Genomic DNA, 16,370 nt, shown 5'->3' on the forward strand with positions numbered 1-16,370 from the left:
TCCCAACCAAACTGCCAAAGGACTACTTTATAGAGCTAAAATAAATAAATAAATAAAATCCAACGGGAGAAACAAAAGGTCAAGAATGTCAAGAGAATCAATGAAAAAAAGTGAGAAGGAAGAGTGAGTAGCAGTACCAGCTCTCAAACTATACTGCAAAGCCATAACCATTGAAACAATGTGGTACTGGGTATGAAATAAAAAGGTTAATCAGAGGAGATTAGGTACACGATACACGTAAGCAAGCTAGCACATCAAACTAGCAACGATAAACGCAAAGATCAGAGTTACTGGGGAAAGAACTCACTACTCAACAAAAGCTGCTGAAAACGCTGGAAAACTAGGTAAACAGGCAGAAAATAGGCACAGAGCACAGCAAGCTCCAAATAAGCACACAATTTAGACATACAGGTCGACAGCATAAATAAATTAGAGAGCCAAGATGGCAGAGTCACAGTAAGCTTCCCTTCTGCATCAATTATTCAAGACAGATCTAGGAAACACACCAGACCAGATTTTGATGGGGAAAATCCAAGAATAGGTCAATGAGCTGTTTTTCTAGCCGAAGTCAACATGGGGTGAGAAACTTTAGGTCCACAGACATCGGGGATGGGGGGTGGCCAGAAGCACACCAGCTCCCAGGGAGAGGGTTTGCACCAGGGCAAGAGGAGGGTCCCAAATCAATACCAGGCACTGTGTGCAGGAACAGATGCCAACTGGCAGATTTAGTGTGCACTACCTAGTTCTGAGTCACAAATTCAAAAGTATACTATGGAGACCTGCAACCATAGTGGCATTCCCCGGTAGGAAGGTCCTGGACAGCGCATCAAGAAAGAAGTAAATTCAGCCAAATTTATAAGAATTTGAGTCATTCCTCAACTGGCAAATACAAAAATAGGCAGTTTTCAGAGGAAGAAATCCAGGCTATCAATACCCACATGAAAAGATGCTCTAAATCACTAATAATTAGAGAAATGAAAAACTACAACAACTCCAATTAAAACAACTTCTACCCAGGAGATTGGCAAAGTTGACAAAACAGGAAAATGACAAATGCTAGAAGGGCTGTGGGAAAATAGGTATACTAATGCATTGTTGGTGGATCTGTAAACCAGTCCAACCATTCAGGAAAGCAACTTGGAACTCGGCCAAAAAGCTATTAAATTGGGCATACCCTTTGATCCAATAATAACACTAGTAGTCTATACTCAAAAGAGAGCAAAGAAAGAAGGAAAGTACCCATATCTACACAAAAATTATACACATACATATATATAAAAATATTTCTCATGTTAAAAAAAATGTTTGGCAGCTCTTTTTGTAGTAGCAAAGAATTCGAAAATGAGAGGACACCCATCAATTTGGGAAAGGCTGAACAAGTTACAGTATATGAATATGATGAAATACTACGGTGCTAGAAGAAAAGATGAAGGGGATGCTTTCAGAGAAGCTGGGAAGACTTGTATCAACTGGTGGTAAAGTGCAGTGAGCTGAACAAGGAGAACAATTTAGACAAAACAGTATTGTAAAGATGAACAACTTTGAAATACTTAAGAACTCTGATCAACAAAATGATCAACCACGACTCCGAAGGATTCATGATAAAACACGCCCCCACCTCCAGACAGAGAGGATTAACGGACTCCAGGGCGCTAACTGAAGCATTTTTTGGGACAAAGCAAATATGGGAATTTGCTTTGCTTCATTATACATTATCTGTAAAGGGTTTTGTTTTTCTTATTTCCTCAATGAGTGGGGGAGGGGAAAAGAACATGTAACTGAAAATAAAATTAAACTGAATCTTTAAAAAGACACACTTCTTTTTTTTGCAACCAAAGCAGTCTTTTCATTAGCAAATGTTGCCTGAAATAATAGGATCATATGTTAGAACTGAAAGGGATCCAGAAATGACCCTAGTTGAACCTCCTAGAAAACTGAGGCTCACAGAGGTCAAAGCTATGAAAAGTCACACGATTACTACACTACGAGGCAGAGCTGAGGCCTGGGCCTGGGCCCGGGCCTTCTGCCTCTCGGTCCAGGACTCTTTCTCTTCGCTGTGGTGCCTGGTGCATCTCCCAGGTGAAGCTGGCACTGTCAACACCCTCACGAGCAAGGGCATGCCCCTGCGCTTTTCCCAGGGTGGGGATAAGTTTGTGCCAATGCCCCCACGCTCCCTCCGAATGACTGCCTCGCTGTCCCGTCTGCTTACCTCCTCTCTCAGTTTTCTGATGAGCTCTGTATCGTTGTGATGCGTTTTGATAACCTCGGCTTTGCCACTCGCAACGAGGGATGCACTTTCAATGAGATCAGGCCTTAGAGTTCCCTGGGCAAGGAAAACCTCCTCTGGCTTCAGGTTCATCTCTCCAATGACTTCGTTGGCAATCTGTAACCAAGAGGATGGACACGCAGCTCAAGCAGATGGAGATCTGTCTGCGGCCGAGTCAGCCCAGTTTACAAGCGCACCACAACACTAGGCCCATCCTGCCTACCTAGAAAACAGAAGTATTCTTTTTCCCTATTAAAGTCTCACTAATCCCACTCAATCTTCCCACTCTCACACCATGGAACTGGAGCCCACAGAATTAAGAACGCTGACAAACACTTCAGCAAGCAGGATGCCTCTTCCCCTCCAGCAGCACCTGCACCTCAGGCAGGAAAGCAGGATGTATGAACAGGAGGTGGGCTTGCTCCATCAGCCTTCCAGGCACAATGTTCAGCAGGAGCTCCCTAGCCACCAAAGGAGGAAGAACTAGCGATAATTCAGAAGTAAAACTGTAAAGTGCTTCACACCACATCTGGCACATAGCAGGCGCTCAATAAATGTTTACTGATTGACTGACTGACTGACTGAAGCCTGGGCAAAGGGGGTAGCTCTCACCTTGAAAGGCTGAGCCTCTTTACAAACTGGTCGGCTTTTCTATCCCTTACCGAAGCAGCCGGAGAGGGAGGGCCCTGCAAGCAGCAGTCAGGGTCTAAGAGCCGCCTCTTTCCTCTCTTACCACCTTGTAGCAGTCCCGTCTGACCGCTGACAGGCTTGGCTCAGGGCTCAGCCTGTCTCACAGCATCAGAATGAGCACTCATACAATATTCACATCTCCCTCTCTTGTTCTCAGAGGCAGCTCTCGGAACTCAACAGGTGCTTTTCTTATAAAGCCTTTATATTCCCAACCGAGGAGAAAAAATACACCAAAATGAACTGATGGCATCAGAGTCCACTGGCAGGCAAGCCGAACATGGTTTTCAAGCACGGCCAGTAAGCCTTGGGGATACAAGTGCAAGTCATCCCTTTCAGAGAGAGAGGGAAACTCAATCAACCACATCGTGAATTCCCAAGACCACCTGTCATGAAGCAAAGCATTAATATCCAAAAATTATGGAGACTGGCTTTGAACTCTATTAGTTTTTCTTAGATTTATCATTCCAATCACACCTTCTATGGGCTAATATTGAATTCAATAAGCAGGTATGAAGGATTAGGGGGTTCCTTAAGGACTTACTTGAAAAATCAAGCAACTTCTAATTTCATAACAATGACAGAAAATAAAAAAAATTGTATATTAAGAAGCACTCTTTCCAGTGCTGTTAGAAAGACTTGATGAAACCTCATACATCTGTGATTGAGTGCTAAACTCTCAGAATCCTAGATTCAGAAAGTGAGTGCAACAATCACAGTCCCATGCCCTCATTTTACAGATGAGCAAACTGAGGCCCAGCCAACTAGCGACTTGCCTCTCAGAGAATCCCAGAATCTAAGAGCTGAAAGGGTCCTGAGAGGCACCAGGTCCCTCCCTCACCTAGAAGTCATCCCCACTGTCACCGAGGGCTGTCCAACTCTCACAGCAGAGAAGTTCACTTCTGGACAACGGTACCTCTTAAAAGGTGTGTGATGCCTTCACCCCAGAGTCACTGACAAGCACTACAGAACGTCATTCTCAAGTATTATAATCCATGCATGACAGCCATCTTAGACATAATTAGAAAAGTACCTTCACAAAAGTGTCTCCAATGATCTTTCTTTTTTCCTCAGGACTTGTGGTCATGTTCAACGTCTTGCTGATCCTTTTTCGGGGAGTCCTGTCTTCCTCAGATATTGGTAAAGTTGTCGTGCCGTTGTAGAAAGAATGAGCAGCATTGACCACTGTGGGACAAACATAGGTGTTTTTAAAAGAACTATCAAAGCCTGAATAAGGCGTCCTCCCAAACTCTTAGGGTCTTTCACATTTTCCAGAGCTGCTGGTATTCACTTAAAGCAATGCATGAGTCACATCTGCTCAAGAACAAAGGACAGTGAGACTTTCTGTAAGGATTCCAGGGCATCCCCCTTAGCCCAGCCCCAGAAAAGCAAGGTTCCACCTTGTCTCTCTGCCTAGAATCCAGTCCCTAGCACAGCCAGCAGAACTACAGAGGATCAGGGATCTAAGGCAGTCCCGAGTAGTGGGGTGCCCAGAGAACATCGCCAAGCAATCCATGGCACTCCTCGTCCAGGTTATCCACTCAGACCTGAAATACCGGTTTTCATGCACTGACTCTTGATTCTCACAGAGAACCAACTGAGGAGGGTTGAAAGGGCTGCCTTGCCAGGCTGAGAGACCAACTGCTAAGAGAACACAAACCTATAACAGAGCCAGTCACCGGCACAACTACTTCAGCTGTGTGCAGCAGCACACATGCAGGCACAGAAGGTGGAAAGATGCCATCGAGCCAAGGTTACAGTGGGCCCCGCTCCTGTCACTCTCCGTCCTGTATTCTGCAGACTTCTTGCCTCTCCTCACACATGACACTGTAGCTCCCACTGCCACCTTTGTAAGGGCTGAAACCTCATGCTCAACATGAACTCCTCCTTCACTCTCCCCTCAGAATCCCTCCTTTTCTTGATTAACTGACTCACAGCTCCTCTCCCCCCCCAACTGCTAGCATCACCCAAAGGACCATGGAACCTTTCCAGTGGACTTGCCGCTGGAACCTTTCCTGTGTGTTATCTCCCCCAGTGGAGGGCAGAGCCTGTCTTGCTTTGCATTTAATTCATTCATTCATTCATTCATTCATTCCTACAGCACTTTAAGGTCTGAAAGAGGCTTTATATAGATATTATCTCCTTTGATCCTCCCCCTCACAACAGCCCTTCACTTACACAGGTTCATGGCGCTCAACCTGCAGCTGGCATTGCCAGCACTGAGCATCACAACTGGCCCACAACTGGAGCTTCCTAAGAACTTACGCCCATTTCCCATCTGCTCACACTGGGCAACCGTCCACCCATCCCAGCTGACTGAAGAGCAAACACAGCTTGTCATCAACTACTGACTTTAACTAACTAAAAATGAAAAGTCAAGGGTCTCTCTACCAGAGCACTATAAATATCTAAGGATTGTAATCTACCTCTAAGAAAGACAGAAAGGACAGCCTGACTTCCTTCTACCACTTTTGTGATTCAGAGAAATCTGAAAACAAGGAGATTCTTGGGTTCTCCTGTCCTAATATGGTACCAGTAAGAAAGATGGAAAACAACCTAAGAGAAATTACAGAATTACAAATAAGGAGGATAAACAAGAAGGCAAAAGAAATGTGATGTTATAAAATTCAAACTGGGTAAACACAAATTTGTTAGTTTAATAATAATTCTTGCACAACTAATGTTTTTGAAGACTATCCCCAGGGCTGATGTTAAAAGACGAGCTCAAAGATCATCATCAATAATACAGAAATCTCCTATATCTAAGTAATTGTGAGTTTTGTTTAAGATGCTATATTAGGAAACAAGAAATGGATTCTAAGATCCTACAATGAATCAATCAATAAACATGTATTGAGGGCCTACTATGCTAAGGTACTGTGTTATGCCCAGGGGACACAAAAAGAGGCAAAAGACAGTCCCTGCCCTCCAGGAGCTCACAATCTCACAAACAAGCTATCTACAAGATAATTAAGAAATAATTAATCCAGAGAAGGCACTCAATGAAGAGAGGCTGGGAAAGAGTTCCAGTAAGAGAGGGGATTTTTACTGGGACTTAACAGAAGCCTCGTGTGAAAGGACCCGCCTCTGCACGGCTGCGTGCTGGGTAGCCGTACCTTTGACCTGGATCCCAAGCTTTTTGAGGGCTTCTTCCACAGACTGGCTCTCCCTCTTCCTCATAAAGCCATTATCTATATGCACAGCAATGACTTGGTCTTGGTCCAAAGCCCGATTCAACAGAGCTGTACAAACCGTTGAGTCGACGCCACCACTGAGTAAAACCTGAAGAGAAAGGACACGAGAGTGGGGCAAATGGACCTGCTTTAAATGTATGAGGAGAGGCTGAAAACTAGCACCGCGCTAAGGCAAGCTGCACGTGCCTGAAAGCATTTCTTAATCACTCATTCTTCACCATGACCAGTAACTAGTTTTAGGCAGCCCAATGAGAACATTGAACCAATTCGGTGAAGAAGCGTTATCAAGGATTTGCTCCTGTAACCCAACAGTCTCCAAAGGCGGAGCCCGGGCTCTGACCCACAGGGATAGGATCCATCAGAGGATGGGAAGAAGGGTCCCACCTCACCCACAGCAATCTGGAATTCTCTTCAACGTAACTACCCCCAGCCTTCAATCCTGCCCTAGCCCACCTGGCCCACCGATGACTTCCCACATCCGATCCGGGTACCAGCAGCAGCTGGAGAGGCATCTCGGCCCTCCTTCTCGGCCCACGAGGCTCAGAACCCCAAGGCAGAAAAAAGTCAGTGGAGGAGCTGTTTCCCCCACCCGCTTTCCATCTTTTGATGGGGAACACTGAGTAGCACATTCCCTTTCTCCTCATACCCATCATTCCCATTCCCAAACTTCCCTCTCTCTATTGAGGGAACTGCCATCCTTCTAGCGGCCTTGGTTTGCTGCTTCTTTCTGCCTCAGCTCACATCTCCACTGGAATACCATCAGGCCATCTCTCTCACGCAGGCGCTGCCCCAACCCTCTCACCTCTTGCCTGGACTACTGCAGCTGAGTCTCCCTGCCTCCCCACCCCTCCTCCACAGCTGCTCAAATGAGCTGATTTCCCTGCCCCAGGTCTGACCACATCATTTGTTTATCCCATAAACTCCACTGGTTCCCTACTGCCTCTAGGCTCAAACAGCACTGCATTTTTATCTCATCTTTTAAAAATTTCCATTTTTTGTGTAAATTGTTCAACCTACATAATGATTAGTGTAGTCGTATGTGGATTAAGTAAATACACAAATTTAGAAGGCATGTGCTCAAAAATTTTTACTGATAAAAAGTACAATATGAAAAAGGTTTGGAACAACAAAGATTAAGTAGAGATAACTGTTTCACGTGCAAATAACGCATTTTATGGAGTCTGATGAGAAAGAGCAGCACATCAGTCCCATCTCGTAAGGTGCTCACCAGAACCTTGGACGTCCCCACTTGCTCTTTGATCTCCCGAATGCACTCAAGTTCTCGGTTCTGGACAGTGAAGGTCCCACTGCAGCCAGCAATGTCAAACAGAAAATTCTTCAGGATCACTTTCCCGTTTTCCGTCAGGCCAACCTCAGGGTGGAACTGCACTCCATACAATTTTTTAGATTCATTTGCTATACCTTCATAGAAATAATATTACAAGCTATTAAAAAATTATCCATGTTTGAAAAGACTGATTTTTTTTTTCCCTCGCCATTCCTTTCCAAATTTGAGGACAAGTAGAGCGCAGTAGGTGGGATGGAAAATATACAAATTAAAACACCATAGTAACGAGTCTTTGTTGGAGTGACTCAATCCAGTCCAACTACCATTCAAGTGCCTTCTACAGTTGAGGTGCTGGGCCTTGGGGGCACAGGGTTTATCGAGAAGAGACAACACAGAAAAAGTCAAGTGACATTTGCTGAGGGAGAGAACACTCAGAACTGGTCAGTCAATCAGCACCGTGCCGAGTGCTAGGGATATAAAGAAAGGCCCAAACAGGCGCTGCCATGGAGGAGATCAAGATCTAATGGGAGGGACAACCTGCAAACAAGAGATAGGCTAACCAGCATCATTTCAGAGAGAAAGCACAAAGATTACAGAGCATAAGGAAGGTTGCTGGAATAAGCTGGGTATACAGCTAAGGCTCTGAGGAAGCCATGGAAGCCAGGAGGCAGAGATGGGAGGGACAGAGGGCCAGGCACTAGAGGCAGTCAGAGAAAAGGCTCTGAGGTGGGAGAAGGGAGTGTCTTATGCAGGAAACATAAGGAGAACAGAATCATTGAATGGAAGAGTATCTAGAGGGGATTGGAGCTTCATGTAGAAAACCGTAAAAGCAGAAAGGGCTTCGGACCACCAAAGGACTTTTTTTGTCTGACCTTGGAACAGGGAACCTTATTGGAGTCTACTAAGCAGGAGAGGGACACCATCAGACCAGCACTTTAGGGAGAACAGAGTGGCCAGTTAGTGGAGGATAGATGGGAGAGACTCCAGGCAGGCAGGACCTCACCCCGACCCAGGTACGGCAAAAGTCCAAGTGAGAGGAGATGAGGGTCTGCACCTGGGGTGGGGGTGGGGGGTGGGTATCAGGGGAGAGAAGAGGGCATATATGAGGTGAAAACAAGGCTTGACCACTACCTGGCTATGGAGGGTGGGAGGGTGGGGGTATGAAAAGTTAAGAGTAAGAAGTCAATGGTAACACCTGGTTTGGGAGCCTGGGTGACTGGGAGTTCGGGGTGCCCTTAACAGAGAGCAGAGGGTTGTCATGGAAGAGCATGAGTTCAGTTTTGGACATGACATCCGGTTAGAGATGTCTGAAAGGCAGCTGTAAGATGTAAGACTACAGACTTACAGAGATGTAAGACCGGGGGCTGGCAGAGAGGCTAGGGGTGGACAAGAAGAATCTTCAGAGAAGATCACTGAAACCATGAAAGCTGACAAGCTGACCAAGTGAATTAGGACAGAGGGGGAAGAGAAAAGGACAGGACCCAGGGTAGAGCCTGGGGGACACCTGCACTAAGGAGGCATGACCTGGATGAAAAGCAAACTAAGGAGACAGAGACGGAGCAGTCCAAGTCAGCAGGAGAACCAGGAGAGAGCAGTGAAAGGCTCATTAGAGACATCACTAGAGGGAAGGCTTCCTGCAAGAGAAGGCCTGAGATGAGCTCTGAAGGAAGCTCGGGATTCTACAAGGCAGAGATGAAAAGACAGGAAGGTAGGAGCAGAGCGTTTATCCAGAAGTCCAAGTGTGCAGAGAAGCCTGGAAAGACATCGCGTGCGGGACATCTGACCACTCCCCATGTTGGCTATCTTCCTATCAGGGGCACAGTTAGAGTGGTTCCTTCCCATTGTGCTGTGGGTGCAGCAAGCTTCCCTGCACAGTCCCCCACAGGGACGAGGGTGGGACAAGGGTCCATCGGCCCGGGCTGCTCACACTGTCAAGGACAGGGTGTGCAAAGGTCAGCTGGGGGTCACAGAAGCCAACTCGGCGGCACGCACACACTACAGCATGAAGCTGCAAGTCATAGGATTTTACATTTGGAGTTACAAGAAGAATGAGAGGTCAAGCCCAACCCCTTTGAGGAAGGGAGGGAGCCTGCCAAGATGCCCTGGGGTCATGTAACTGAGAGCATGAGGTGCCTGCCTCTCTCTTTTAAAGTAGTTGTCTAGGGGCAGCTAGGTGGAGCACTGAATAGCGCTCTGGCCTTGGAGTCAGGAGGACCTGAGTTCAAATCCAGCTTCAGACACTTACTACTTACTAGTTGTGTGACCCTGGGCAAGTCATTTAACCCTGATTGCCCACCAAAAACAAAAAATAAAATAAAGTAGTTGTTTAACTGATTTAACACTGAAAACGAGCAACAGAATCCAATGCAGTAGAACACTCTATACACCTTCACTCTACACATAAACAAAAAAACATGGAAGCCACACGTGTTTAAAAAAGGCACACCTGCTACAATGTTCCCAGACTGTGCCACAACCTTGAATCCATCAGCCACTTTGTCTACACTGTCTCCATGCGTGAGCAACACAATCTCTTCCTTCTGAAGACCCCTGAAAATACAATTTCAATTAGAGTCAAATGCAAACACTGTAACATACAACATCGAGTTACATACAAGCTTTAAAATTTGTCTTAAAATAGTAACTGCAGGGGCAGCTATATGGCGCAGCAGATAGAACTCCGGCCTTGGAGTTAAGAGGACCTGAGTTCAAATACGACCTCAGACACTTACTAGTTGTGACCCTGGGCAAATCAACACCTTTTGCCTCACCAAAATGCAAAAAAAAAAAAAAAAAAGAAAAGAAAAGAAAAGAAAAAGAAAAAGAAAAAGAAAAAGGGAGCCCCTGAAGAGCAGCTTGGGGCTGAGTTCATGGTGGAGAACAACGCAATGAAAAAAGCGACACGCCCACAATATGGCTGTTAATTGTTAGCATTATCCAAACTGAGCAGGGGGATAATAAAAGTGCCTTCAAGCTCAAAAAAGGATCAGTGAGACTAAGGCTAGTCAGAATTCTGACTTTCAAAACCTTCTATAGTCATAATTTAGCATTTTTCCTAAAATATAAAGTACATATGACAAACTCAGAGAACATTCAGACCAGCATAGACCATCTGACTTTACCCTGCTAATAATCTCAGATATAACTGAGGCCAGAGAAGCAAAACAAACAGCCTGATGGCCCTAAATGCTCTTGGTGACAGGACCAGGCCCAGGAGCCAGTTTCCTTCTCCTCATCTTGACCATTAGAGTTCCCCAGCCTTGAGGAGACACCCCCAAAACCAGAAGAATGGGTGAGCTAACCACTCTTTCTCAGTGAAGGGGGAGCATCCTTTGGCCTTCAAATCAAAGTCAATAAAGTAACTGATGGCTGCAAAAAAGTTCCCTCAGAGTAATGTCACCTACTTACAAAAGAAGTTGATATTTTACAAAGCATTTTCCTGACAATGACCCCTGAAAGGTCAGCAGTATCAGTGTTATTAGCCTGATTTCACAAATGAAGAAACTGAGGCTCAAAGGTCAGACCTCTCTTGCAGTATGGTCCCCGGGGATGCCAACCCAGACCACCTTGACTCCCAAACCACTACAGACTTGCTCTGTATGTTACAAACAGGCAGCCTTTCCAGACTTGGTATGGAAAAAGATTTTTTTTTTCAAAATGAATCTTTTTAAAGAAAAAAATTTTCACTCCCCTTTGCTCAATGCTGAAAATGGAATTATCATTAGTCTGAAGTCAGAGCAAGGTATAAGACAACGATTTCAGGAACTCAAATCTATCTACTATGAAGCCAACTATATAGGCACAAAGCACTGGAAGCTTTAGAGCATGGGCAGATCTTCCTAAATGAAACAAAAACAAAGACACGACAAAGTGATGCCCTCCATGCATTGACTTGCTTTGACAAGCATCATGCTGGCTTTATGCAAGGGGGAAAAAAGAATGGTTTTATAATAGAAGATGACTTTTAAAAACTAAATTGTTTTCACATGTAGCTGGGGAAAAATAAAAGACTAAATAAATGGCAAAAAATAATAAAACAAAAGACAATGTTAAATGCTAGTGATACAAGACAACCCAGAATAAGAGCAGCTCTCCTAAAAAATCCACCAAAATGAAGCTAGAAAAACGCAGACAAAGCACAGCCAGGAACAAAAACAAGATTCCTGGGCTTCAAGAAAAAAAGGAACAAAAACAGAAGTTCACTTTCCCCCTGCACTATGCAGCAGAAGCTACTGAACAGGCTGACCATCAGTCTGAAAAAGGAGCAGAGCTTTGGAGGCCGTGACACCCAACAACACACCCAACACATACAGCAGGTAATGCCAACAAAGAGAAGCTGGGCTGTGAACACACCCACGAGAGGAGCGTGGGAGTGAGGCAATCTTAGAACCCTGCACGAAGCCAGGCCAGGGCAGGCCAAACAAAAAGCTGGAGAAATATTCCCGAAGTTGTTAATGCTCTACACCAAGAAAGCAGCCCTCAGGTGACCGCACTTCACCCTAAGAAAGGGTTCATTGAAGAATCAGTAATGCTAACGGAGGCAAGGACTTTTTCCTGACTCTACATGGCACTCCTGCCCGCCCAGCCCCTGCCCCTACACCCCACCACCAGCCCTGGTCTGGAAAGGATGCCAAGCTCTGAAACCCTTCTGGATATGGCTCCCGAACTTGGGATGACTACTATCAAAGGTCACAAGGTAAGAAACCTTGGCACCCCATCCCAAGAGTCTCCCATCCCCATCTCTTCAAACACATCTGTAATACCTGAATAACGAGCAGCTGTTGTCTATGTTAATGCTGAAGACTCCATCTTCTCTGACACTTTTTTTGTGCACAGTACCTCCAAATACTTTATTCATCATCTATCAAAACAAAAGAGTTACAATTACACCAGGAAAAGCAGAACTTGCCCAACGTATCAGAGTTATCATGACTGAACAGCACGCTGGCTTTGCCAACCATGGTGGACGTGGCGATGTCCATGTCCATTTGTGCTGTGACTCCCTCAGCATAACACAAGGCTGGGAGCTCAGGGCCCCACATCACACAGCTGCTGGCAGTCTGGGCTCAGGCTCACACGTGGGGCCCTGCTCATTCTCTCAGAGGGTGTCTGTTCCATCATATTCAAGTGAAATGCAAATAAGCACTGGTGGGGGATTTCACACTAAGAAGCTCTGAGACAGCTGCCCCACCCGCAGGTTCTAGGCCCTGTGGTCATCGGCTAACAGGCACACTCATGCATGCAGGAGATGTGGACACAGAACACAGATTACTGGATTGAGAACATGCCAGAAGACAGGCCTTCCCCAATAGCTCCTTCAATAGGCCACGTAGCCTTCAATGTCGTTCTCAATAGCAGGAGATTTTACTACTCCAATTCACAAGGAAATACTCAAAGAGCAGACTTCTCTAGAATTCAAAGAGAAGATGAAGCCCTCTGAGCTCTGCCCAGAAGGCTGGATGAAAACACTTCCGATCTCGTCATAATGCAGGCTGCCCACGAGACTCAGTGCCAGGACAGCTCTGTTTGGTCTGGGCCCCAAACAAACAGCTGAAAAAGCAGGGGGAGCAGAAAAGGGGTCCTTCTTGGGCTGTTTGTCACAGATCTCCTGCTCTTCCAGTACTCAACCTTTATGGGGCAGCTAGGTAGCACAAGGGGGAGAGAGGGCACCACACCTGGAATCAGGAAGACCTGAGTTCCAGCCTTCCCTCAAACACTTTTTAGCTGTGTGACTCTGGGCAAATCACTTAACCTCTGCCTGTGCCTGCCAGAGTTTCCTCATCTGTAATTGTTGTTGTTCGGTCGTTGAGTTGTATCCAACTCTTTGGGGCCTCACTGACCATACTATTCATGTTTTCTTGTCAAAGATACTGGAGTGATTTTCCATTTCCTTCTCCAGTGGATTAAGGCAAAGAGGTTAAGTGCCTTGCCCAGGGTCACACAGCTAGTAAATGTCTGAGGCTGGATTTGAACTCAGGTCTTCCTGACTTCAGGCCTTCTATCCATGAGCCACCCAGCTGCCTCTTCCTCACTGAAGACCAAATAAGATAATATCTGTAAGGCACGCAAGCCTACGAGTGCTCTACAAATGCCAGTTATCATAATCATTATTACATGCACTCATCCCATTTGCTCTCCCTACTCTGCCCTTCAGACCCTACTGAACTCTCTATACCAAACATGAACATCAATACTTTACTCATTTACCAACATACTGAAATGTCCATCAATCCTGCCATCTGATTCCAGTCTCACTGCGACCCACTGGTGCCTCCCAAGCCCAACATGAAAGTCAGGCTAATCTAAACGAACAACACTTGCTTTTTGGGCAAGGAACTATCAGTGAATTCTGTAAGCGCCCAACTGTAAAAGCAAGTTTAAAGAAGGGGAGATATTTATACTTCTCTGTAAGACCAGGGGGAAAAACACCCCAACAAATTTTCTATCAACTGACGCAATTTGGAATACAGTTGGCTGTACTCCCTAGCATTCCAGGAAGGAAATAAATGTGGCAACAAAGGTACATTTATTAAATTCTTGCCGTACTTTCCCAATGTTGAATTAAATCAAGATCTATTTTTATCGTATGCCAAAGAAAGGTGATTAGCATACAAAAACCTTTTTATTAGACGTGCTGCCTTAAAGGAAGCCTGTGGATTATTAAGACTGTATTTCTATTTGTATTTCTTTTCCCAAGAATTAATCCAAGTAAAATCTACAATCGACCTAGCAAAATTGGATGTGGGCATTTCACAGGCCAGTGCTCTCCACCAAGAGGAACAATGAGCGTACATCTGTATCCCTTGTACGTGTGTGAAGCTTTGATTTCTATTTCCTCCCTTCATTTTCAAAGCTTGTGAGCTAGCTAAGAGGGAAAGAGCTCGATCTGCACACTTCCTGATTTCTAACGGCTTTCCTTTCTGAATCAAGTATCCTTCAGATATTAAGACGCACAGGTCATATTTTGATCAAACAAACCTGATTTGGCCATTTATGGAAACTGTAAATTTACCCCTTTCCTCAGAAGGATTTAAAACAGCTCAATAGGGAGGAGAAAAAAAAATCAATGAACACAGCACAACCACGATATGACTGAGTCAGACGTAAAATGAGAAATCTTACATTACTCATTTGGATCATTAGTTTCAACCCCATTAGTTAGGGTTCTCCCCTCCCTCCCCATACCAACACATATCTACTTCATCATCTTTCACACAGTCTAGCAACCAGGAAAATGGTCAAAGGTCAGGAGCAGGCAGAAGAGATACTAGACACCAGGAGAATGGGCAAGGGGTCAGAAGGAGGAAGAAGAAAACCAGGGTCAGGATAATCTACAAAGGATAGAATCAAATCCTAGTTAGCCAAAAGGTGGCAGCTGTTCCTTAACATTTATAAAACCTAGCAGCAAAATGATTAAGTTGTTTCTGCTTATAGCACAGCACTCCCACTAAAGTCTCAGTAACCTAGAACACACTGCTCCAGGCTTATATCAGAACAGGGATGAATGTACCAGAAAATGATACACAAGTTCATCTCATTTCAGGGGGTCTAATTAAAAGAATTTAGTCATTATTTCATGCTGGGAATGCTGTCTCTGCTCTGCCCACTGACCTCCCTGGCTTCCATAGGGCCCAAATAAAATCCCACCTTCCACAGGAAGCCCTCCTGGACTCCTCTTAATTCCAGGGCCTTCTCTCTCTTCACTATCTCTATTTCTCCCATATAGAGCTTGCTTTGTATGTCTGCATGCTTCTTGTTAGATTTTGAGCTCCTTGAGGGCAGGCTTAAGGGCTGGTCTCTTTTTGCATCCCCAGCAATTAGCACAGTGCCTGGCACCCAGTAGGTGCCTAATAGATGTTTGCTGCCTGATGACCAACTGAGGCCGGATAACTTTCCCACTTGGGGCTGCTTTTGGCCAACACTGCTTCCCTCACGAATTGAAATTTCTAAAGTAAGTCGCAGGAGGAAGAAAGGAGGATAGAGCAGGACCTACAAAGGCAGTAATAGGGAAATTACCAGAAACAAGGGCTCAACCTTGGCGGACCGCGAAGCTTTCACAGTTGTTGCTCAGCTGTGTCTGACTCCTCATGACCCCATCTGGGGTTTTCTTGGCAAATACTGAAGAGGTTTGCCATTTCCTTCTCCAGCCCATTTGACAAACAGGGTTAAATGATTTGTCTAGGGTCATACAGCTAGCATGTGTCTAGATTGGATCAGAATTCAGGTCTTCCTGATTCTAAGCCCAGTGCTCTATCCACGTCACCACCAGCTGCCCCAGAGAACTCACATAAGGAAAGGTTCCAGGGACATTCTCAAGGTCTCTCTGAAGACCTCTGGAACAGACTGTGCATCAGGGGAGACACTGACACAGGACTGCCCAGCATGGCATGCCCACATCGAAGGTGCTGTGCTCTATAAGCAAAGCAGAATCACAGCAGCTCAAAAGAAATGTGAGGTGCACAAACTTAGAGACATCTCCAGTGCAGATGTTCATCCTGACTATCTGAGCCAGACCCTCGGGGGAGCCTCATCAGCCCCAGTCAGACACACTGTCCCGTAACCCTGACGGAGTGATATCATCTTGGGCCTCTTTGACCACAAAAGACACCAACCAACCCCTCCAAAGCTGTAACCCCCTGTGAGACACAGAGAATGAACAAAGAACAAACAGATGTATTACCCACAGACCACAAAATAAAATTCAGAGGACTGGAAAGGAAAATGAATAAGGAAGAGAACAAAGAAACTCCTTAGGAAAAGGTGCAGTAAAAGAAAATTATTTAAAAGATGTTGGAGAGGGGCAGCTAGGTGGGGCAGTGGAGTCACGAGGACCTGTATTCAAGTCCAGCCTCAGACACATAACACACCCATTAACTCACAACCTGTGTGACTCTGGGCAAGTCACTTAACCCCAATTGCCTCACAAAAAAAAAAA

The 16,370-nt window shown here is 45.4% G+C and overlaps 1 protein-coding gene across 1 annotated transcript in view; it reads right to left on the reverse strand.

Annotated features, from left to right (window-relative positions):
• GMPS (guanine monophosphate synthase) overlaps positions 1 to 16,370 on the reverse strand; it is a 64,642-nt gene that overhangs the window by 20,850 nt on the left and 27,422 nt on the right. The window contains exons 4-9 of the mRNA XM_027875701.1: positions 12,199 to 12,296; positions 9,882 to 9,985; positions 7,376 to 7,569; positions 6,070 to 6,235; positions 3,987 to 4,138; positions 2,210 to 2,383 (exon numbers count right to left, since the gene is read on the reverse strand). Coding sequence (XP_027731502.1) covers positions 2,210 to 2,383; positions 3,987 to 4,138; positions 6,070 to 6,235; positions 7,376 to 7,569; positions 9,882 to 9,985; positions 12,199 to 12,296 — 888 coding nt within the window. The remainder of the gene's footprint in view (positions 1 to 2,209; positions 2,384 to 3,986; positions 4,139 to 6,069; positions 6,236 to 7,375; positions 7,570 to 9,881; positions 9,986 to 12,198; positions 12,297 to 16,370) is intronic.

This window comes from Vombatus ursinus, unplaced genomic scaffold, assembly GCF_900497805.2.
Source record: "Vombatus ursinus unplaced genomic scaffold, bare-nosed wombat genome assembly UNPS02014810.1, whole genome shotgun sequence".
NCBI classification, from domain to species: Eukaryota; Metazoa; Chordata; class Mammalia; order Diprotodontia; family Vombatidae; genus Vombatus; species Vombatus ursinus.